This window comes from Heptranchias perlo, chromosome 12, assembly GCF_035084215.1.
Source record: "Heptranchias perlo isolate sHepPer1 chromosome 12, sHepPer1.hap1, whole genome shotgun sequence".
Lineage (NCBI taxonomy): Eukaryota > Metazoa > Chordata > Chondrichthyes > Hexanchiformes > Hexanchidae > Heptranchias > Heptranchias perlo.
Window position 1 is genome coordinate 17,741,567 of NC_090336.1, and position 23,516 is coordinate 17,765,082.

The 23,516-nt window shown below is 46.7% G+C and overlaps 1 protein-coding gene across 1 annotated transcript in view; it reads right to left on the reverse strand.

Moving 5' to 3' along the window:
• The window catches only part of cracr2b (calcium release activated channel regulator 2B), a 150,452-nt gene that overhangs the window by 92,242 nt on the left and 34,694 nt on the right, over positions 1–23,516 (reverse strand). Inside the window, exons 3-4 of the mRNA XM_067993713.1 lie at positions 18,290–18,405; positions 11,744–11,994 (exon numbers count right to left, since the gene is read on the reverse strand). Of these exons, the coding sequence (XP_067849814.1) occupies positions 11,744–11,938 (195 nt within the window). The 5' untranslated portion in view covers positions 11,939–11,994; positions 18,290–18,405. The remainder of the gene's footprint in view (positions 1–11,743; positions 11,995–18,289; positions 18,406–23,516) is intronic.

A 23,516-nucleotide genomic window follows, 5' to 3' on the forward strand; every position in this document is an offset into this window, starting at 1 on the left:
ATTTCCTCCTTTACTAACAACGCTACCCCACCTCCTTTCCCTTTTTGCCTGTCCTTCCTAAATATTGAATACCCCTGGATGTTCAGTTCCCATCCTTGGTCACCCTGCAGCCATGTCTCCATAATATATCATAACTGTTCATATCTACCTGCGCTGTTAATTCATCTACCTTATTGCGAATGCTCCGTGCATTAAGACACAATGCCTTTAGACTTGTCTTTTTAAGATTGCTAGTCATCTTAGTTTTAGTTTGTATTATGGCCCTATTTGTTTTTCACCCTTGTTTTCTCTGCCTTCCACTATTGCTTCTTCCCTTTCTTTCTTTTGTTTCTATCCTTGTTTCCCCCAATGGTAGATTGCTGCGTAAGTGAAGGAGGCACCGCAAATTCAATGAAACATTTATTTCATCAGGAACTGCTTTATACAGTAGTTCAAGGGGTGAAGATATCCAGTACTGCATGAAATGTTGCTCCCTACTACTGAACTCAGCTGAGCTATCCAGAGGCAGGAACAAGTTTCCCCTCCTCCTTGAAATTCTTAGTACAAGAGCTGCATAATGAGATATTGGAAATGAAATAGAAAAATCTCTTACGGCATATATTCTTCATGGTGCAATATATGGAAAAAAATGTGTACAAAATAATTATTTAATGCTGGAATCCAGATGTGGTCTTGCTTTTCTCAAGCCTGACTGAAAAAGAAAACAGTGTTTGACAAACAGTCACAAGTGTTTAGTTCCTTTTATGTCATATTTCAGGTCCTGAGAGAGCAACATTAAAAGTGACTCGCCACTCTGTCAGCTCTAAAAAGGCTAGTCCGATGCCCACTATCCAAACTGTTCATTAATCACGTTGCCTGCTGCCTATTTTCCACACTGCCTGCCATTCTCCGATGCCCACTATCCGCACTGCCCGACATTCTCCAATGCCCACTATCCCCACCGCCCGCCATTCTCCGATGCCCACTATCCGCACTGCCGCCATTCTCCGATGCCCACTATCCGCACTGCCCGCCGTTCTTTGATGCCCACTATCCGCACTGCCCGCCGTTCTTCGATGCCCACTATCCGCACTGCCGCCATTCTCCGATGCCCACTATCCCCACTGCCCGCCGTTCTTTGATGCCCACTATCCGCACTGCCCGCCGTTCTTTGATGCCCACTATCCGCACTGCCCGCCATTCTCCGATGCCCACTATCCGCACTGCCGCCATTCTCCGATGCCCACTATCCGCACTGCCCGCCGTTCTTTGATGCCCACTCTCCCCACTGCCCGCCATTCTCCCATGTCCACTATCCGCACTGCCTGCCATTCTCCGATGCCCACTATCCGCACTGCCCGCCGTTCTTTGATGCCCACTATCCCCACTGCCCGCCATTCTCCCATGTCCACTATCCGCACTGCCTGCCATTCTCCGATGCCCACTATCCGCACTGCCTGCCGTTCTTCGATGCCCACTATCCCCACTGCCCGCCATTCTCCCATGTCCACTATCCGCACTGCCTGCCATTCTCCGATGCCCATTATCCCCACTGCCTGCCATTCTCCGATGCCCACTATCCGCACTGCCGCCATTCTCCGATGCCCACTATCCGCACTGCCCGCCGTTCTTCGATGCCCACTATCCCCACTGCCTGCCATTCTCCTACGTCCACTATCCGCACTGCCTGCCATTCTCCGATGCCCATTATCCCCACTGCCTGCCATTCTCCGATGCCCACTATCCGCACTGCCGCCATTCTCCGATGCCCACTATCCGCACTGCCGCCATTCTCCCATGCCCACTATCCGCACTGCCTGCCATTCTACGATGCCCATTATCCCCACTGCCCGCCATTCTCTGATGCCCACTATCCGCACTGCCTGCCATTCTCTGATGTCCACTATCCGCACTGCCTGCCATTCTACGATGCCCATTATCCCCACTGCCCGCCATTCTCCTACGTCCACTATCCGCACTGCCTGCCGTTCTCCGATGCCCATTATCCCCACTGCCTGCCATTCTCCCATGTCCACTATCCCCACTGCCCGCCATTCTCCGATGCCCACTATCCCCACTGCCCGCCGTTCTCCCATGTCCACTATCCCCACTGCCGCCATTCTCTGATGCCCACTATCCGCACTGCCTGCCATTCTCCGATGCCCACTGTCCCCACTGCCGCCATTCTCCCATGTCCACTATCCGCACTGCCCGCCATTCTCCCATGTCCACTATCCGCACTGCCTGCCATTCTCCGATGCCCATTATCCCCACTGCCGCCATTCTCCCATATCCACTATCCGCACTGCCTGCCGTTCTCCGATGCCCACTATCCCCACTGCCCGCCATTCTCTGATGCCCACTATCCACACTGCCTGCCATTCTCTGATGCCCACTATCCACACTGCTTGCCATTCTCCGATGCCCACTATCCCCATTGCCCGCCATTCTCCCATGTCCACTATCCGCACTGCCTGCCATTCTCCGATGCCCACTATCCACACTGCCTGGCATTCTCTGATGCCCACTATCCGCACTGCCTGCCATTCTCCGATGCCCACTATCCACACTGCCTGCCATTCTCTGATGCCCACTATCCGCACTGCCTGCCATTCTCCGATGCCCACTATCCCCACTGCCTGCCATTCTCTGATGCCCACTATCCACACTGCCTGCTGCCCAGAATTCTCCCTGCCCCCTGCTCCTCCCTCACTCTCCACACTGTCAGCTGCTCCTTGCTCTTCAAAAAATGCCAGGACCACATTTAGTTCTTACTCCCGTGCATAAAGCATTAATCCCACATCCCTGAAAACGTCACACTGCTTCAATGTGAGTAAGTCCTACTGAAAGGTCACAGGACCACACTTGAGCAATGGAAAATCAACCTGTGGCTCACAAGCCACGTGCCGGCCACTGTTGAGTTAGATTATCTCGACTAAATTACTGCCTTGTGTCACACCTACCGTACGCTCCATAATTCAAAGTCAGTTTGCCCACTAAAAATTTTTGAACTGTCCAATAACTTGCAATAAGCAACATAAATAACACAGCAAAGTGAGAATTTATGGCTAAATAAAATTACATTTTCAGATCATTTGAAGTAACTTTCAATTGAGAATATAAATAAAGATAGATAGATAGGTAGACATAAATAAATGGGGAAAAAAATTAGATTAAAGCATTGATAAAGCACAATCTATCATTTGAAGAGGCACCGGGGGAAATAATTTACATACAAATGCTAAACCAATTCAAAGTACGTGAGCCTCATCAAAGCTTGCTTTCTATTCAGTGACCTCTGTTCACTAAATTCAGTACAGCACAATCCCTTCTCAGGCCCACAAATGATTGAGTGTACGACACAGTGCAGCTAATTTTTCTGAATGCATAATGCATTATTTCCAAATTAGTCAATAAAGGTCTTCGAAATGAATAAATAATAGGCAGATAGAATTAGATCACAGTAAATAGATGGTTTTCTTCTTGTCCTTCACCGCTGCATAAAAACAAATAGGGTACTTCACACTCAAATTATTCGAGCCTGCAATATAGTTAAAATGCATTGTGAACTGCACAAAAACACCACAAAACCTTCATAAAATGTGACAAAATATGATGACAAGATTAACCCCAAGGCAACCATAGCAAGGAGACAACTTAATTTTATAATGGGACAGTCATCAGGATGCATTGATCTACAGCAGGTAAATGCACCACTGGTGCGGTACCGAGCCATGGAGGCCTTTTAAAGTCCCATCTTTGGTCCCCCGGTCCTTGCTGAATTAGCAGGTCTCGGCTAGAGCAGCAATTTGGGGCATTACAATTGGCTTCACTGTCCTTTGGATGAGATAAAGAGGGGAATAAATAAGCCTGGGTTGAATAAATAAGCACCTGCTGGAAAATGCAAGTGCGATTGGATGTTACGCGAGGATGGAAAGATTTTGTGATACTCTCTACTGTCAAATACCCTACCAACACCCACTAGCTAGGCTCACACATGAAGAATGGCTACTTAAGGTGAGGTACTATACCCCAGCGACAGCAGCACCTTCCAGATAGGAGCAGAGGAAGAAAAAATTATTTGGTACACCTTCCTGATCGACCAATTTATTGGGAAACCCGTTATGGGGAATTTTGTTTGGGAAAGATCCACATCACTGCCAGCCTGAGCAGATATCTCCAGCCTGACATCCACTGGGCAGCTTTAGTAACATTGTTGAACTATGTCACAACACCAAAACTGACATCACACTACAAACCACAGAGATATAATCACCTCCCTACTGCCCTACAATTTAATGCATACAATTTGCATCATCCCATAACCTACATTAGGCTAGTCAAGGTTTCACACAACATATAGGAGATTCAACAATGCAATCTTGCATTAACGCCGTTACATTTTTCTAATGCCGGCTGTGTACAAAATCCCCCGTCAACCCTTCCCTCTAGAAAAGCCATTATTACATGACTGCATAAATGCAGACCTTAAGACAGAATGCAAAGCTTTATGTTCTGAGAGAGCAGAATGATGTGGATTTTTGGCTTGGATACCGCAAATTCCTGTGTTGTGATCCAACTGCTCTCTAAACCTAGCATCTGTGTTTTCGGTGCACCAGTTAACTTTCTTGCTCCCTGGCTCTCGGGAGTGGGGATTGGATATAGAAGCTTCTACAAACGGCGCCAACTAAACTCAAAGGAAAGTGTCAAAAGAAATGAGTCAGTTACCGTGGCTGTTGGTATTATTTTACCACAGTCCCTCACTTCAGCTGATAAATTGTGCCTTTACAAACATTTACACAATTTTATTTAATCTATAACAACCAATGGCGCGTTAATTAAGTAACAATTTCTAGGGAGCAGTAGCTGTGTAGCGTACTAGAGAAATAATTTGAGCTTCTGGAGTTACAGTCTAGGTGATATAACACCTTGATATAATTATTAGCAAAGTTTTTTGCCAGTCTCCTTCGACTTCAACGTGTCAAGTTCTCAACGTATTGCCTAAGGATTTATTGTGAAATGCATAAATCTGACAGATATTTTTGAGTCCATATTGGCCAGGGTAGATAACCAGGGTGGATCATCAAAGCATGACCATATAGCACGATGTGGCCTAATTGAGACATTTTGGGGTTGATTCACAAATACTCAAATTAGCCGAGATTCAGGCCCACCTTAAAATGTTCTTAATAAACAAAAACTCAAGCAGCGCACATGTTACACAAGAGAAACAAACAATCTCATTTAGCAGGGAAATAATTTTATCACACTATATTTCCAAGTTAAATCGTCTGTGAAGCTGTGGTGATGACTTCCTATTTGCTTTTCATATAATGATTATTTCCTTTTCCCCAGGATATTTGGAAGAGTCACTGGAACTTTATTACCACTGCAACTGAAAGAAGTGAAAGTCGGAACCAGCTGTCTCAGAGCCGCAAGGTGAAAAGGCTCCAAGGCAGCAATACATTAAAAAGACATCACATACCAGATCAGATTAAAAAATACTCTACTAAAGCTGAACGACTGTTGCTTATTGGATACGCAGCTAGAAAAACAACTCACAAGCTTTAAAATGTCGCTACAATACGTACTCCTGCATTGTAAGCATTGCAAGACTGCTAGATTTAATTCCGCAGAAATTTTTTTTAAAAATTCGTTCATGGGATGTGGGCGTCGCTAGCGAGGCCAGCATTTATTGCCCATCCCTAATTGCCCTTGAGAAGGTGGTGGTGAGCCGCCTTCTTGAACCTCTGCAGTCCGTGTGGTGAAGGTTCTCCCACAGTGCTGTTAGGAAGGGAGTTCCAGGATTTTGACCCAGCAACGATGAAGGAACGGCGATATATTTCCAAGTCGGGATGGTGTGTGACTTGGAGGGGAACGTAGAGGTGATGGCGTTCCCATGTGCCTGCTGCTCTTGTCCTTCTAGGTGGTAGAGGTCTTGGGTTTGGGAGGCGCTGTCGAAGAAGCCTTGGCGAGTTGCTGCAGTGCATCCTGTGGATGGTACACACTGCAGCCACTGTGCGCCATGGGTGAAGGGAGTGAATGTTTAGGGTGGTGAAGGGGGTGCCAATCAAGTGGGCTGCTTTGACCTGGATGGTGTCGAGCTTCTTGAGTGTTGTTGGAGCTGCACTCATCCAGGCAAGTGGAGTATTCCATCACACTCCTGACTTGTGCCTTGTAGATGGTGGAAAGGCTTTGGGAAGTCAGGAGGTGAGTCACTCGCTGCAGAATACCCAGCCTCTGACCTGCTCTTGTAGCCGCAGTATTTATATGGCTGGTCCAGTTAAGTTTCTGGTCAATGGTGACCCCCAGGATGTTGATGGTGGGGGGATTCAGCGACGGTAATGCTGTTGAACGTCAAGGGGAAGTGGTTAGACTCTCTCTCGTTGGAGATGGTCATTGCCTGGCACTTGTCTGGTGCGAATTTTACTTGCCAGTTATCAGCCCAAGCCTGGATGTTTTCCAGGTCTTGCTGCATGCAATAGGTTACTCAAGGTACAAGGAATTTTGCACTCTGAACGTTTTTTTATATAAATGGTCTGTGGGTCTGACTATGCTCCAAACTATAAATGAGACGTATAAGTGCAATCCAGCGACAGAAAGGACTTTCTATAAAGGTCCAATCGTGACAATGGAACAAGGCAGCAAGTCAAATGCCAACATCCAAAGCAGTTTTTATTCAATTTAGTTTGCACACCAACTAATAAATCTTCAAGCCATCGTCAAAGGAGCACCAGATTAGTACAACCCTTCCAATTCTCAAGCCTTTCAAAAAATTAAAGGGAATCCATTAGATCAGTGTTGGACAGTCAAGTGGTATCTCAGTTGGGTAGTGTGATGGTTATGGCACTAGACTAGCAAAACAGAGGTAGTAAGTTCAAATCCCACCAAGGCGAGCTGTGAAATGGAACCCAATAAATCTGGTCATTTGTAGGCTGGTACCAGTAAAAGAAAATGAGCATGAAAGCTGCTGGATTGCCTCCTCTCTGCTATTGCCAGCTCAGCTTACTGGGTTGAACACACGCCTCTGACTCAGAAGCCACACTTCAGGGACTTGAGTACATAATATAAGCTGACACTTCTGAGGGGGTGCTGCATTGCCGGCCAGAGGTGCCATCTTTCACACGAGATGTTAAACCGAGGCCACATCTGCCTCACAACAGTCGGGTTATGAAAGGGTTGATGGTATTTTAAATGAGCCATTCTTACTTTCAGTGGTCTTACTGCATTCCCTGTAAGTGGGCCTGGCATGCCCCACGAGCTTTACTTCAATCCTAGTCATTTCGGAAGATAGAAATACCAACGTATCTCACTTGAGTTAATTTCAGGTTACAACTTGATTGTTACATTTATCGGAAATTTAATACATAGAATCACATGCAGAACAGCACAATTCTACAAAATGACTGGCTACTAAACTCATTGTGCTTCCTGCTTCTTCAGCAATAACCAGTATATGGTCTTTTGCATCACAAGTCAGTTTCTCACTCCAGCGCTAACATCACCACAGTTCCCAGAGACTGTGCATCATGTCCCTCTTCCTTTTGTTCTTGCTCTGCCCAGCAGCACCCAATCCCCCCATGTTTAGATCACCCATTTCACTACGATTTGTCCAGAGATCACAAGTCAATTCAACCCGAATATGAAATGCAAATCTGCCTTGCAATGTCTGCTTATCTGTCACTCTGACAATGTTCGTTTCAAAGTGGAATTGAGCACAGAATGGATGTTCACACCTTGGAAATCTGGTCGCCTGGTTTGATTATACTCAAACTAGTCTGAGGATCACAAGCAAAGAGCATTTACTGCACTACGAGCAAGCTGGCACCTGTCAGCCATCTTAAAGGATTCTAGGCACAAGGCAAATCATGTCTTAGCTTTCACTTTATAAAGAAAATAAAACACATCGTCGAGGCTAGTTTTACCCCTTGTCAAAACGTATCCAATGATAGGGGAAGGAGGGAAGACTTGCACTTTCAAGGTTTCCAAGGTAACGTGCAAGCTTTTTCTGAAAATGCAACCAATTTATGAATAACATTCGGTTAATTAAAACATATGAAACAAGAAAGGACCATTTGGCCCATCGATGCACTCCTGCTGACAGTGGTGTACAACTTGCACTGCAATTGTACTCCAGCACTGCTGGCTTCTCAACTACAATTTGCTGCGTTGAGTCCTGGGCAGAAAACCACATTCTCCTCAGTCGAATGCCATTTCTTCGCTGGCTTCTGAGCTTTACTATGACCTCCGCCTTCGGTGCCACTTTCTACCGAGACTGAATTCTCTGCTGGGTAGCCTATATTCCACTACCTGGCGGGCTCTTCCGCGGGGGTAGCTCTGACCTGTTCCTGCTGGTTCCTATCCTGTTCTGGATTCTGCTTCCATGCTACTGAACAATCTGTGCTTCCCGTGGTTTCCTATTCTGCTCCACTCGCCCTTCAGAACTTCTTGATCATTCTTCACTAGACTGGGTTGCACCCGCTCCTCAAGCTTCTGCAGTTGCTCCCAATAATGTGTACTTCTAACCATCTGACAGTTGTTCCTTGGTCCAGCTCCCTCAACTGCATTGATCCCATGGGTTTTTCACCCTCCCCTGACACCCTGGTCTTCACTGCTCTTGATCCTCAGGTTTCAATCCTACTGCTCCTCGCTCCTCCACTGGCCCAGCGGGTCCACTGCCACGGGTGGGAGGTCACTATACGCATCTCTGCTGGACCCCAGCATCAACCTCTGCTGGCTCACGGTTGACTCTCCACTCCTCCTCGGCCCTCTGATTCCACTGGCTAACTTCCATCAGTGCGTCAGCTGATCCTCTGCCCCTTGAATGACTCCTGGATCCACTCCCTCTCCAAACCTGAACACTGGTTTGTGGACACTCCAAGTCAATTTTAACCCACCACAGGGCCTTCGACTTTAACTCTGGACTGTTTCATACCATCTCCTCCCTGACTTTTGTTTACGGCCAGGGCATATCTCTCCTAATCTCTGCCAAGCCTATGTAACTCAAATTTCTTCTTTGTCCATTTGTGTGTGCATTTTGACTGCCATTCCAGACCTGGGCTCATTACCTCTATTATCATTTCTTCCCCCTCTCGGCTTCCTGTCACCCAGTCATGCCACCTTTCGTTTCTCCACTCTCGGATACTTGTTCCCCCCCTGCAATCTCTACCCCAACCTACTCATCTACCTTCCTACTCTCCTGCCACCATCCCAGGCTTGAATCTCCCTTGACTAAGCTCACAGGTAACCAATGTGCCTCTCTCAACATTCTCCGAAGGGCCCATCGAGGTACCTGTCACTGCCTCCTTACGAACAGCAACCCTCAACTACCCCATCGCCCTCTCTCGCCAACCTTCCAACCAAGCACACTCGCTGACAACTTACCTCACCAACCTCCTTCCCATCCTGCTCATCCCTCCCATCACTATCCCCTTGGACTCTGCCAGCAGATCAACAATCACCCCGCCTCTCTGGATTTCCCTACAGAATGTCCATTCACTCCCGAACAAGGCCCTGCCATCCATGATCTTACTGTGGATGACTGCATTGACATCATGGCTTTGATTGAAACTTACCTCATGGGTGGCAACACCTCACCCCTTACTGAAGCCTCTGCGCCCATCTATACTTTCCACCACTTGCTCCGTCCAAACCACATCGGCGGTGGTGTGACCCCTATCACCAAGCTACAACGTGGTCTTTCACCCTACTCCTCTGGCACCTTCTCCTCACCCTGTCCCACTCTTCTCACTCTCCTTTAAAATCTCCATTATCTACCACCCTCCCCACCACCTGCTCCTCCCCCCCCCCCAATCCTACACTTTCCACCCTCAGCCTCTGCACTGGGTGTCTTCTTATCCATGGTGATTTTACTCCATCTCAGCTCCCCCTGCCTTCTCTCCTCTGAATTCACTGCCTACCTATACTCCCTAAGCTTCTCCCTCCATGGAGACTCTCCTATCCATATTCACAGCCATCCTCTTGATCTCGCCCTCTCCTCTCACTATCTCCATCATCTATTGCCAACCACCTATATCCCCCTACCCTTCTCCAACCCTATGGAAATATCAGCAAGCTATTTGACTATGGGAACCTGATCAGGTCCTCATCTGACAAACAAACCATTCACTTTCCCGCTGGCACCACTGGATGACGACCAGAAGCAGGAATATTGGATAATTTTACCTATCTCTCTCTCTCTCAGAATACAAAAAAAATCAGTGGCTGTTAACTGTAAATCTTTGTAAAAAGTGAAACAAAATTGGAGCCTGCATAGCACTTACTAGGGCTCATCAGGTAGACAAGAGCCACCGGCCATTATAAACTGGTTGATATTCATCTTGATGCCATTATAATTTGGCCAGAATTAAATGCAGGAACATCCCCAGCAGTTTTAGCTCCTTTCAATATGGTTTTAGCATTTTCGTTATAAGATCTTTGAACACCTAAATCTTTTGATCTTTTTATAAGATCATGCTGGGCTATATCTCAGCTCATCAACCAGTTAGGCTAAAATATTCTTGTTTGGAGTTCAGGTTTAGAATACGTTAAAATATCTTTAGCAAACGTTCATGAGTTATATGGAGGACACAGGATTTTAAACCCCTGAAGTGCTTTATTTCCCAATTCTTTACTGAGGTGACATCCTCAAGCTAGTTGGATTTCTGATCAACATATGTTAAGAATCGGGGCTTGAGTGCACATGAACACTATAGATAAACGAACCTGCATTTATATAGTGCCTTTTATATTCTCAGCACATCCCAAAGTGCTTCACAGCCAGTGAATTACTTTAATGTAGTCACTGTTGCGCTATAGATCCACGCAGCAGCCAGTTGGCACACAGCAAGATCCTATAAACAGCAAAATAGAGGAATGACCAGTCAATCTGTTGGTTGGGAGATGAACATTAGTCAGGGCACCAGAAGAATTCCCTCCTCTTCAATAAAAAACACCCACCACCCAAGCTGGCAGACAGGATCTTGATTTAACACCTCATCCAAAAGATGGCAGCTCCAAAAATGCAGTGCTCCCTCAGTGCTGCACTGAAGTGGCAGCTTAGAGTCACTATACCCGGACTCAATGTTAGAGACACTGAACATCTCCTAGTTGGGGTCAGTCAAACACACCACAGCACTGGCTGAAAGAGAAGTTTCTCTCAGGTAACCAATGCGGCAACTGCTGTAAGTCTGTGAGGGCGTTTTCAGTTTACGTCAGTCACAACTACTCTTCTGCAACAAATATTTATTTTTGAATGCTGCCTGAGATTTCATCACCTATCTCACCTTTGTTACCTGCACTTGTATACAAGTAACTTTCTTGGTTAAAAAATTTGCCGTGTTAAAAATCTGTAAAGCCTTTTCTTCTTAAAAAAAAATTTGAATGACTTTAAAAGGAGCATTGTTGGCACTCCAGAATTTGCCCTTCACATATAATTTTAGCACAATGGAGTAATTTTGACTGTAGAGCGATAGTTTCAAACAGGCGATGGCGAATCGGGCAGCCCTATTTACACCTCTCCAGATTTTTATTAACATTAAAGTCGGGTGGCCGATTGTGCAATAGTCTAAAACGGGTGACAGCCAAAGTCAAAATCGGCCCCATTAATCAGTCCAGTATACTCTGGCGCTGGGTGCCCAACATTCACCCAGAAACCTTCGCACTCACCATCATAAATAATAATAATACATTTTTTAAAAATCCTTAAGATTGGTTTCCTGTAAAAGAATGAGAGCGCCCATCGAGCAGACTGTACTCTCACTACCTGCATGTCCCGCTTGGTGATGAAGCCCTTCTCCTCTTTGTCACACAGCTGGAAGAGCTCGCGACCCTTTTCCAGCGTCTTGTGGCGAGCGCCGCGTTCATTGGGATCGGTTCGGACCGCCACAGTCCCTCTGGCTTCGGGATCCGCTCCTCCTGCGAGCCACACATCAGCCAGCGTCTCCCTCTTACTGGACATTGTCTACTTGCTCCTCCAGCCCGGCGGACAGCACAGAGCCCAGCGAGCGCGCCGCTCTGAGGGACAACAAAAAAAAATGCTCATGTTTGCATCATTCATTGAGGCTTCCGATATTAAGTAGCATCACTTAGCAACAACCCACTTAGTGGTGCTCTGAAGGTTCTCCGAGTATTGCAGTTACTCGGTCTTTTTTTTGCGTCCGGCAGAGAAAATAAAAAGCACACAGGAAGAAAAGTGAATACAGGTTTTTCGGGAACAGGGAGAGCAGAGTTAGGGAGCTGTCAATCTATATTCTATACCAAGCCACACAGTAAGGGAGCTGGCAATCTAGGAACATAGGATTAGGCCATTCAGTCCCTTCAGCCAGTTCTGTCATTCAATCAGATCTTGGCTGATCTGTATCTCAACTTCATTTACCCGCCATGGTCCCGTAACCCTTAATACCCTTGCCTAACAAAAATCTATCGATCTCAGCTTTGAAATTTTCAATTGACCCCCAGCCTTCAGCAGCATTTTTTGAGGGGGGGTGGGGGGGGAGTTCCAGATTTCCATTACCCTTTGTGTGAAGAAGTGCTTCCTGACATCACCCCTGAATGGCTTATCTCTAATTTTGAAGTTATGCTTCAAAGAGAGAGGAGCAATCATGAATACAGGTTTGTCGGGAACAAGCAGAGCACAGTTAGGGAGCTGGCAATCTATATTCTATACCAAGGCAAGCCACACAGTGCAATCAAAGGGTTGGTGAAACACTCCAGAGAGCATTTATGTCAACTTTACGCTCACCTGCAATGTTCACAGTGTTGCTGAGTCCCAACGGTTGACACGAGTGAAGCTTAGTTGCTTAGGCAATGTAATAACTACTTCTACCCATTGCCAAATAATGTATTTGCTGCAGTCCCTCCTCCCACTGTAAAACATAAAATAGCTGGGGAATGGGGGAGATGGGAAGGGGTGGATCCCTGTAGGCAGCCATCCCATTTCTGGTGCTGTAAATGGTGGCAGTGCTGTCATATTGTTCTGCAAGACATCAATTTTAAACATTCAAAAAGCACAACAGATGGTTCACAATATAGAATCCCAGCTCTGTGCCACAGTGCCACAGACTTCTTAGTGTCAGACTCACACGCCAAATCTAAAAATCAGGTCTAATAAACACTAGCGAGGGTACAGAGGAGATTTACGAGGATGTTGCCAGGGCTGGAGAATTTTAGCTATGAGAAAAGATTGGGTCGGCTGGAGTTGTTTTCTTTGGATCAAAGGAGGCTGAGGGGAGATTTAATTGACATTTATAAAATTATGAGGGGCCTAGATAGAGTGAATAGGAAGGGCCCATTTCCCTTAGCAGAGAGGTCAATAACCAGGGGGCATAGATTTAAAGTAATTGGTAGAAGGATTAGAGGGGAGCTGAGGAGAAATATTTTTCACCCAGAGGGTGGTGGGGGTCTGGAACTCACTGCCTGAAAGGGTGGTAGAGGCAGAAACCCACACTGCATTTAAAAAGTACTTGGATATGCACATGAAGTGTCTTAACCTACAAGGCTACGGACCAAGAACTGGAAAATGGGATTAGGCTGGATAGCTCTTTTTCAGCCGGCACAGGCACAATGGGCCGAATGGCCCCCTTCTGTGCTGTAAATTTCTATGATTCTATGAACATTCAATCATTAACGTAGAGAACTCCGTGGGGAAGTGTGTACCAAGCTGCACAAACCATGAAGGGCCCAGATTCATTCCTTGGGATGCGCTACTGAGTTGGCCAATCACAGCCAGGATGCAGTGTGAGCACTAAAACTGGCTTCATCATAAAAAACTGGGGAGGAAGTGAAGAGGAATGAGCTGAAAAAGTCAGCCTGCTCCTGATAGTTATCCAGTGACCCCTCCTAGACACGTGTGTGTGTGATGCCCCACTGGTTGACCAGCCCACTCACACTCACTGTCTAGGCTCTTCCACAAACCGAAGAGGCCACAGACATCTGTGGAACTGCATCTCGGCAAGGAGTCAGTGGCTTCAGGAGAGGGAAGGCGAGAAAACTGGGAAAAGATGGAGAACTCCACCTGTGGAGCAAGACTTTAAGCAATGAATGTGAGGGAAAGAAGTACAAGATATTATTATAACTTCCACAATTATTGACATGGAGCAGCTGGATGAGAAATAATTTACTGAGCGAGGTTTGAAAAATGTATCAGAAGGGTGAGAGAGAGGAAAAGAGTAAAAGAGACAGAGAGGAAGAGAGAGAGAGAGAGAGAGAGAGGAAACGAAAAGAAAGAACTTGCATTTAGCGTCAGTCATGACCTCAGGATGTCCCAAAGTGCTTTACAGCCAATAAAATACTGTTGCATGTCGTCACTGTTGTAATGTAAGAAACGCAGCAGTAAATTTGCACACACAAGGGGCATGATTTTAACCCCGAAGAACGGGTGGGTTGTGGGGGGGCAGTAAAAATTGCAGGAACGAGTCCCGGCTCCAAAACGCCAAAAAATGAATTTCACCCAGACGTATCTGGGTACCCGCACCCTTCAGAATCCCGGAAGTCCCACCGGCGATTAAAACCGGCAGGATGACATTTAAAGGGGCAGTTAAGATCGTTAAAATACTTAAATCAATTAAATTTATGGGAAATGAAGCAGACAAATGATTTTAACTCTGCCTGAACGTTTCTCCTGTGGCCTCTGAAACACGCCAGGGAACTGGAGGCGAGTTTCAGCCTGCAGCCATTAAACCAGTGATTGACAAATGGGGATTAAAGGTGAGTTTTTGCAGCAGGGGAAACAGTTCTCTCAGACAAACCTTTGGCTGGGAATTCTTAGGGGTCGATTTTAGGATGGCCAAGCGGGTGTGTTGGCGCTCGTAAAATCGGGGAATCCCGGAACGTGTCCGGAGTCCGGGTCCAACCCACCCACTTCTGGTTCCCCAGTGACGTGTTTGGGTGCGCGCGTAGCTCCCACATGCGGGACTCTCACCGACAATTTAAATACCTAGTTGAGGTACTTGACAGACCTCATTGACAGGCGATTTTGGCAGGGGTGCAATTTTCATGGATCCTCAGCGTGTTTCCCGTGCAGTCCGCCCACTGCGCAGGTTTCCCGGAAGCCAAGGTAAGTGGCTTCGATTTACTCGCGATTGTGTGGGGAGCCCACCGATTTTACTGGGCGGGTTACCCACGCGCCCAGTTGACCCCCCCCGCTGCCAACCCGCCTCCCTGGTAATATCAGGGCCTTAGTGTTTAGACTCATATTTCTTTCTTCACACTCAGAATTCTTCTGTTCAGACATATGTACCTGCATTTTGGACCCCCTCAAACTGACACCATCAGGATGGGGGGGGGTGCAATGGATTTATTCAGCACTACATCTGAGGAGGAGGCACATCGCCACCCGCACCAGGCATGGCCTGCAGTTCTGGGAGTTGCAGCTCCACAAGACAGAGGTGCGCCACAAGGACCTGCAGGAGAGCAGAGAGGGGACAAACGGAGGGCCCGACATCACAGGAGGCACTACCCTCGTGAGAGGGCCTACAGACAGGGGCTGACCTTCCTGCACCTCTTTAAGGGCGGTGCCCACGAAGGCTCAGATTGAGTCGGCAGGTGGTCGCAGGCATCTGCAGGCTCCTTCATGCAGAGCTGCTCCCGGCTGGGCCTGGTGGCCGCGCATTGCCCGTCACAGTTAAAGTCACTACTGCCTTAAATTTCTTCGCCTCCAGATCCTTCCAGGGCGCCACCGGTGACATCACCAGGATCTCTGAGTCATCTGCCCTTGAGTGTACACGACAGGTCAGAGATGGCTCGTTTTTCCAGGGCATCCCACTACGTCAATTTCCCCATCGACGACATCAGCCAGACTGAGAGGGCAGTGGGTTTCCACTCTCTGGCTGGCTTCCCGGCGTGCAGGGTGCAATTGATTGCACACATTTAGCAATCCGAGGACCTGCACATGAGCCAGGAATGTTAATCAACGGAAAAGGATATCACTCTATCAATGCGACTCCGGGCAACTGCCATGATTCCTTCATTCTGCGGAAATCCAACATTCCGGCCCTCTTCCCCACGTAAGTCAGACTTAGGGGGTGGTTCCTTGGAGACAAGGGATACCCCCTGCAGGCGTGGCTCATGACACCTCTGAGAGACCCCATCAGCGAGGCACAGAAGCAGTACAACGACAAACACATCACTACCAGGTCTGTCAGAGCAAGCCATAGGACTGCTGAAGATGCACTTCCGATGCTTGGATTGATCTGGGGGAAGCTTTTCAGTATTCACCGGTGAGGGTGTGTAGAATAATACTCGTGCGTTACGTCCTGCACAACATCGCTCAACAGAGAGCGTTACCGGTGGATGAGTTCCCATGCGCTCCACAAGCAGCCGCACCTGCCATCAACATGGAGGACAACGACGATGACTAGGACGAGGACGACTGAACGATCGGTAGAGCAGCGGCTCACCTGGCTGCTCGTCATGCCAGGGAGTCGCTCGTATTTGATAGATTCTCAGAGGGAGATCTGCAAAGCGACTACAGCCAAATACTCAGACCACCTGTAATGACCACCATAACCACAACACCCCCCCACCCCCCAAACAAAACAGTCATACAATGACGCATGCACCCATTGCAAACGCATCCAGTGGGTGGCATCAACTCGCCTTTCATGAGCAACCACATGAAAGGGTGCTTTCACAAAAGGGACTCAAGAATGGGCAAGACGTGGCAGTGGTGGTGAGAATCATAACATTCAATGTGTTTTTAACATAAACCAAATATAAATCAAAAAGTTAGTATGCAGGTGCAGCAGGTGATCAAGAAGGCCAACGGAAGGTTGGCTTTTATTGCTAGGGGGATAGAATATAAAAACAGGGAGGTATTGCTGCAGTTATATAAGGTATTGGTGAGACCGCACCTGGAATACTGCATACAGTTTTGGTCTCCATACTTAAGAAAAGACATACTTGCTCTCGAGGCAGTACAAAGAAGGTTCACTCGGTTAATCCCGGGGATGAGGGGGCGGACATATGAGGAGAGGTTGAGTAAATTGGGACTATACTCATTGGAGTTCAGAAGAATGAGAGGCGATCTTATTGAAACAGATAAAATTGTGAAGGGGCTTGATCGGGTGGATGCGGTAAGGATGTTCCCAAGGATGGGTAAAACTAGAACTAGGGGGGCATAATCTTAGAATAAGGGGCTGCTCTTTCAAAACTGAGCTGAGGAGAAACTTCTTCACTCAGAGGGTGGTAGGTCAGTGGAATTTGCTGCCCCAGGAAGCTGTGGAAGCTACATCATTAAATAAATTTAAAACAGAAATAGACAGTTTCCTAGAAGTAAAGGGAATTAGGGGTTACGGGGAGCGGGCAGGAAATTGGACATGAATTTAGATTTGAGGTTAGGATCAGATCAGCCATGATCTTATTCAATGGCGGAGCAGGCTCGAGGGGCCGATTGGCCTACTCCTGCTCCTATTTCTTATGTTCTTATAAATGAAATGAAAAACATGACAGTCTGTCAGGCAGTCTTGTGCATACCCTTCCTCTTCCTACAGCTTTTACATGGTGCAGCCCTGTGATTGCAGCAGAGGTAGTGGCAGGTTGTTCAGGTTCATGCCCTGATTACTCAGACACTTTCAGCCTACAACCTCTGGGTTTTGGACCCCTTGAGGGCCCCTCCAAAGACTGCTCCACCTGCACCTGTGGAGTGGCAGACTCGGCCACCTGGAGAGGAGGCAGCATTGCAAAGACCGGTTGGGGGATGGGGGGGAGGGGCAATGGGTGAGACATGGGAGTGCTTTGAGTGGTGTCCCCACTTCCATGTCCCCTTTCGCTATCATCCCTTTCCTGGGCCACCTCACTCCTACCACCGTGCTGGACAACAGTTTGGAGGATATGTGTGGTGCCTTGTAAGGCCAGTGCTAATGTATCTGTCTGCCTGCCTAAGGCAGCAGAATGTAGTTCGCCCTGAGTCTGCATGGCCGTTGCCAGGGCCTGAATGGACTCATTTGTGAGCCACGCCTTGAAGCTCAATGGAGGCTGCCATTCTTTCCATCACAGACATTCCCGCACTTAACTACGCCGCCAATCCACTAGCAATGGAGTTGGACTCCTCCATCTTCTCTGCCATTGTGGTGAGTGTGCATGGCATGTTTTCCACTCCCTTGCAAAGATGCTCCTGTACCTCTAACATTCCCCTTCTCAGGGATGACCCCCAGGGTTCAGCATCTGTGCCAAGTTGAGCAGAGCCTGGAGAGGAGTGCACCCACCGACGCGGACTCTCCACCGCTGCCCCTGCCACCAGTGTCTGCTCGTGCTCACTTCTGTGTGGTGACTCACCAGGTGACAACCCAACTGCCTCTCTAATAGGACTCACCGAGGTAAAAGTATCTGCGCTGGTGGATGGCTCGCTAAGATGTGACGGTGCACCGTCAGAGGCCTGGAGCTCCTCTGAAGAATCGCCCTCGTTCAGGTCTTCAGTCCGTGACGCCCCTGGAAGAAAACATACAGCAATATTAATAATCATCGCAGAAGTAATGTTGCGACGAGCCTACTGAGGTGTGCAACAGATCAATCATTGATAATATCAATCCATTTTGAGTGTGAGGCGTGTCAGTCTATATATTCCCTACGGCCAGGCACTCCACTGTCCAGCTTATATCCAAGGCCTCCTCCTCCGCCTCTGTAAGGGCCATGGTTTGTGGAGATCCCCCTCCAGTCCTCACCCTGTCCCTTGCATTTTGTGCTCTCTTCTCCTACAAGGGGAGAAAGTACAGACGTGTGAGCGAGTGAGGGTGAAGTGGTCACCCGATGGATGCATTGCTTTGGGCCAGGATGACAATGAGGCAGATGCATCAGAGGGTGACAATCAGACAGGTTCATCACATTGGATCAGAATTAGGGTGAGTGGGAGAGGTGGGTGCACAAATGGGGAGGTGATGAAGTGCATAGAAACTGAAGGGAACTTGTCACTGAGCTTTAAGTGGGTTGAGGAGTGATGTGATGGAGTAGGCTTCACAGGGCACCGTGAAGGGGGGTAATGTTCACCACAGAGTGCAGGTCAATCAGTAGCTGTACTCACTTTTCCTGACCTGGTTAGGTCATTAAATCTCTTTCTGCATTGCAGCCATGCCCTGGGAACTGTGCTCCTGCTGCTGACCTACTCTGCCACCACCAGCCATGTCTTCCTTGTAACAGAGCCAGGTTTCTTACTCCTGTCTGGTGAATAATGCTCCTCCCTCCTGCTTCTCACTGCGCCCAGCAAATGTCTCCAGGGCGGCGTCGGAGAACCTAGGTCCTCCCTTGGCTCTGGAACGTTTCATAGTCATTGCAGCCTCCTTTCTCCTTCAAAACGCATTGTTGGAGTGGCCCTTTAAATAGTGGGCTTTAAACGCGTCATGTGGGTGCACTGTCCGCCCGCTGCGCAGCTGGAGGACGTGAAACCCGGAAGTTCAGTTAAGTGGCTTCAATTGAGTCGCGATTGCTCGGGAAACCGCACAACTTTTTTCTCCGGATTTCCCACCCAATTATTCAACCTCTCACTGAGGTCCCGCCACCATGTTAAAATCATACCCTAGGTCTCACAAACAGGCATGAGATAATGACCAGATAATCTGTTTTAGTGACGTTGGTTGAAGGATAAATATTGGCCGGGACATCGAGGAGGACTCTCCTGCACTTGGAATAGTGCCCTAGGATCTTTTACATGTACAGGAGAGGGAGGACAGGGCCTCAGTTTAACGTCTCATCTGAAAGACTGAACCTCCGATAGTACAGCACCCTGGTTGGGGTACTTTCTTGAATACCATCTCCACTAGCGTCACACATTAGTCCAATCAAATTGTGTACACCTTTTAATTGTAAAATTAAAAAGAAATAATAACCTAGGAAACCGAGGAAATTAAATTTCCACTTTCCTGCCGTGTAAATTTAGCCTTCTTATTCTCCCAACTGACTGCCCCCCTTTGTCCTAATTTGTGCCATCATTTTCCTCTTCCTGCCCAGATATTGGGTGTAGGCCAATGTGTGACACGGGACCGCGGGTCGGTGCTTAAGCACTGAATCCCCACCTTAATCACTTCGATGCTATGCTTGACTCTCCCTTGCAAAAGACAACAATCCAGTTTTGGTCATCGTCTTTGAGAAAAACATGTCAAGTGCTTCCAAAAGCATTCAAATAAAACCAAGGTGAGTGAAAGGACAATGGCAGACTACACTGGGATATAGGAGACAGCCATTTGGAAAAAATGGAACAACTGTAATACACAACATCCAGAGACATTTACTGATTTTACTAAGAAATATAAATGAATGGGTTGACAACCCAAACATGCTCTCTGAGGTGTTCCTTTGAAAATACCACTGATGATCAGGCACAAGATCAATAAAATCAATATGGAATTCAGTCCTTGAAAATGTTTAGAAAAAAAGTTATGTTTAAATTAGGAAGTTGATAAATCAAATGACTGATAAAAATCTACTAATTTGCAAACCTTTATGCCAGAGGCCATTAAAATAATTCAAATAACTCAAACCTAAAACAAAGCCATTAAACAAAGTTATGCATGCACACGCACTTCATACAAAGTAAACTGCTTATCTACATTGTGCTCCTGTCTGCCTGAAATTCAGCAGTGGAGTGACTATTTTGTGTGCTACACATTAACTAAGATTCATAACGGCCATTTCTTTTCCTTCACAAAAGGAGTCTGTAGCTTTGTCCTTTCTCCATATCATAAAAGTCTTTTGAAAAACCGGACAAAACTACCTTGTAGGAAAAATCAGGTCAGGATGACTTCATCAAAAATCAGGCAGTAATTCATGAAGTCATTTATTTTCTTTATTTGCTCTCGGGTGGTGATCACTGTCAAGGCCGGCATTTATTGCCCATCCCTCGTTGCCCTGAGAAGGTGATGGTGAGCCTTCTCCTTGAACCACTGCAGCCCTTGTGGTGATGGGGCTTCCACAATGATATTGTTCGATAATATTTAATTCATAACTATCTCGATCATATTTGCTCCCAATTCTTTCAACTTCTAAACCGAATACATGGAATAGGATTTTTTATGCCACTGATCATAACTTACCTCACAACCTTCTCGCCCTTGAGCTATCTAGTCAGTCCACTCAAGATATAAAGAAATCAAGAAAGAAAGACTTGAATTTATACAGCACCTTTCACACCCTCAGGAAGTCTCAAAGTGCTTTACAGCCAATGAAATATTTTTTAAGTGTTGTCACTGTTGTAATGTAGGAAGCGTGGCAGCCAATTTGCACACAAACAGCAATGTGATAATGATCAAATAATCTATTTTAGTGAAAGCTTGAGGGATGAGGGATACATATTGGCCAGGACACCAGGGAAAACTCCCCAGTGTCCTGGCCTTCTTCAAATTGTGCTGTGGGATCTTTTAAGTCCACCTGAGAGGCCAGACAAGGCGTTTTAAATAGGGTAGATACAGAGAAACTATTTCCTCTCATGAGGGAAATCAACAACGAGGGGACATAATCTTTATGTTAGAGCCAGGCCATTTAGGAGGGAACCAGGAAGCACCTTTTCACATGAAGGGTAGTAGAAATCTGAACTTCTCTGCCCCAAAAGGCTTTGGGTGCTGGGATGATTGGAGCTTTCAAGACCGAGATCGATAGATTTTTGTTAGGTAAGCGTTTCAAGGGATATGGAGCTACAGCAGGTAAATGGAGTTGAGGTACAGATCAGCTGTGATCTAATAGAATGGCAGGGCATGCTAAAGGGGCTGAATGGCCTACTCCTGTTCCTATGTAGTGTGGGGAGAAGTTATGGAGAAATTTCTTGATTCCGTTCATTCATTCATTCCGTTGAGAAACAGGGAGACGTTGTAGATCAGGGGTAATGGGCAAGTGGGACTTAATACAGGACAGGATTCAGGCAGTGAAGTTTTGGACAAGTTGGAGTTTATGTTGGAGAGTGGAAATCAGGAGGCCGGCAAGGAGGACATTGGCGAGAACCATCAAGTCTAGAAGTGACAAAGGTATGGATAAAGATTTCAGTAGCAATGGGGGTAGAGGCTGGTAATGTTACAAAGGTTGAAGTAAGAGGTGTTGGTGATAGATAGTTAATAAGGTTTGAAAAACTCAGCTCTGGGACAAACAAACCAAACTAAGACCTAGTCTGGTCAGCTCCAGCTTGCAGCGGTTTATTTTTACCATCCAGTTAAAAAGCTACATCTCTCAGTTAACCGTACAAACTTCCCAAAATATATAAAATACTGGATAAATTATAACAAAACAATAACAGGTCTCAATTTAACAGATATATCTGCTAACTCAGCTAAAATACCAAAACCCATAAATTTTGTCCATGGGCAAATTTGAACAGATCATAAAAATGTTTAAAAGTTTAGAACCAAATGAGGAGCAGATACCTGGCAGCATAACAAATGCTAATTTGAAAGGTAATGATGCAGCATAGCGAATTAACCCACAAGTACTAAAATTAACTACAACCTCCTCTGAGTGGGCCTTATAAGTCACTGCTAGGAAGTGTGCAAACACAGTCTGGGGTATCTTCCAAACACAGTTTTTCTCCTTCATCCAACCATCAACATAGAATCATAGAAAGGTTACAGCACGGAAGGAGGCCATTCGACCTGTTGAGCCCATGCCAGCTCTCTGCAAGAGCAACCCAGCTAGTCCCATTCCCCTGCCCTTACCCCGTAGCCCTGCAATTTTTTCCCTTCAAGTACTTACCCAATTCCCTTTTGAAAGCCACAATTGAATCTGTCTCCACCACCACCTCAGGCAGTGCATTCCAGATCCTAACCACTCGCTGTGTAAAAATGTTATTCTTTATATCGCCTTTGGTTCTTTACCAATCACCTTAAATCTATGTCCTCTGGTTCTTGACCCTTCCGTCAATGGGAACAGTTTCTCTCTATCTACTCTGTCCAGACCCTTCATGATTTTGAACACCTCTATCAAATCTCCTCTCAACCTTCTCTTCTCTAAGGAGAACAACCCCAGCTTCTCCAGGCTACCCATGTAACTGAAGTCCTTCATCCCTGGAACCATTCGAGTAAATCTCTTCAGCATCCTCTCTAAGGCCTTCACATCCTTCCGAAAGTGCGGTGCCCAAAAATGGACACAATGCTCCAGTTGTGGCCGAACCAGTGTTTTATAAAAGGTTCATCATAACTTCCTTGCTTTTGTATTCTATGCCTCTATTTATAAAGCCCAAGATCCCGTAGGCTTTTTTAACTGCTTTCTCAACCTGCCCTGCCACCTTCAAAGATTTGTGCACATATACCTCCAGATCTCTCTGTTCCTGCACTCCTTTCAGAATTGTACCCTTTAGTTTACATTGCCTCTCCTCGCTCTTCTTACCAAAATGTATCACTTCGCACTTTTCTGCATTAAGTATCATCCGCCACATGTCTGCCCATTCCACCAGCCTGTCTTGTGTCCCCTTGAAGTCTATCACTAAGCTCCTCACTGTTCACTACACATAGGGAGAGAACTGCTCTGGTGGCTGTACGTAGGAACAATCCATTCTAAAAGGACGCATTATGCCACAGTGACCAGAGCAATCCTCTGTCACATGGGGTATATTGACAATAAATTTGTAC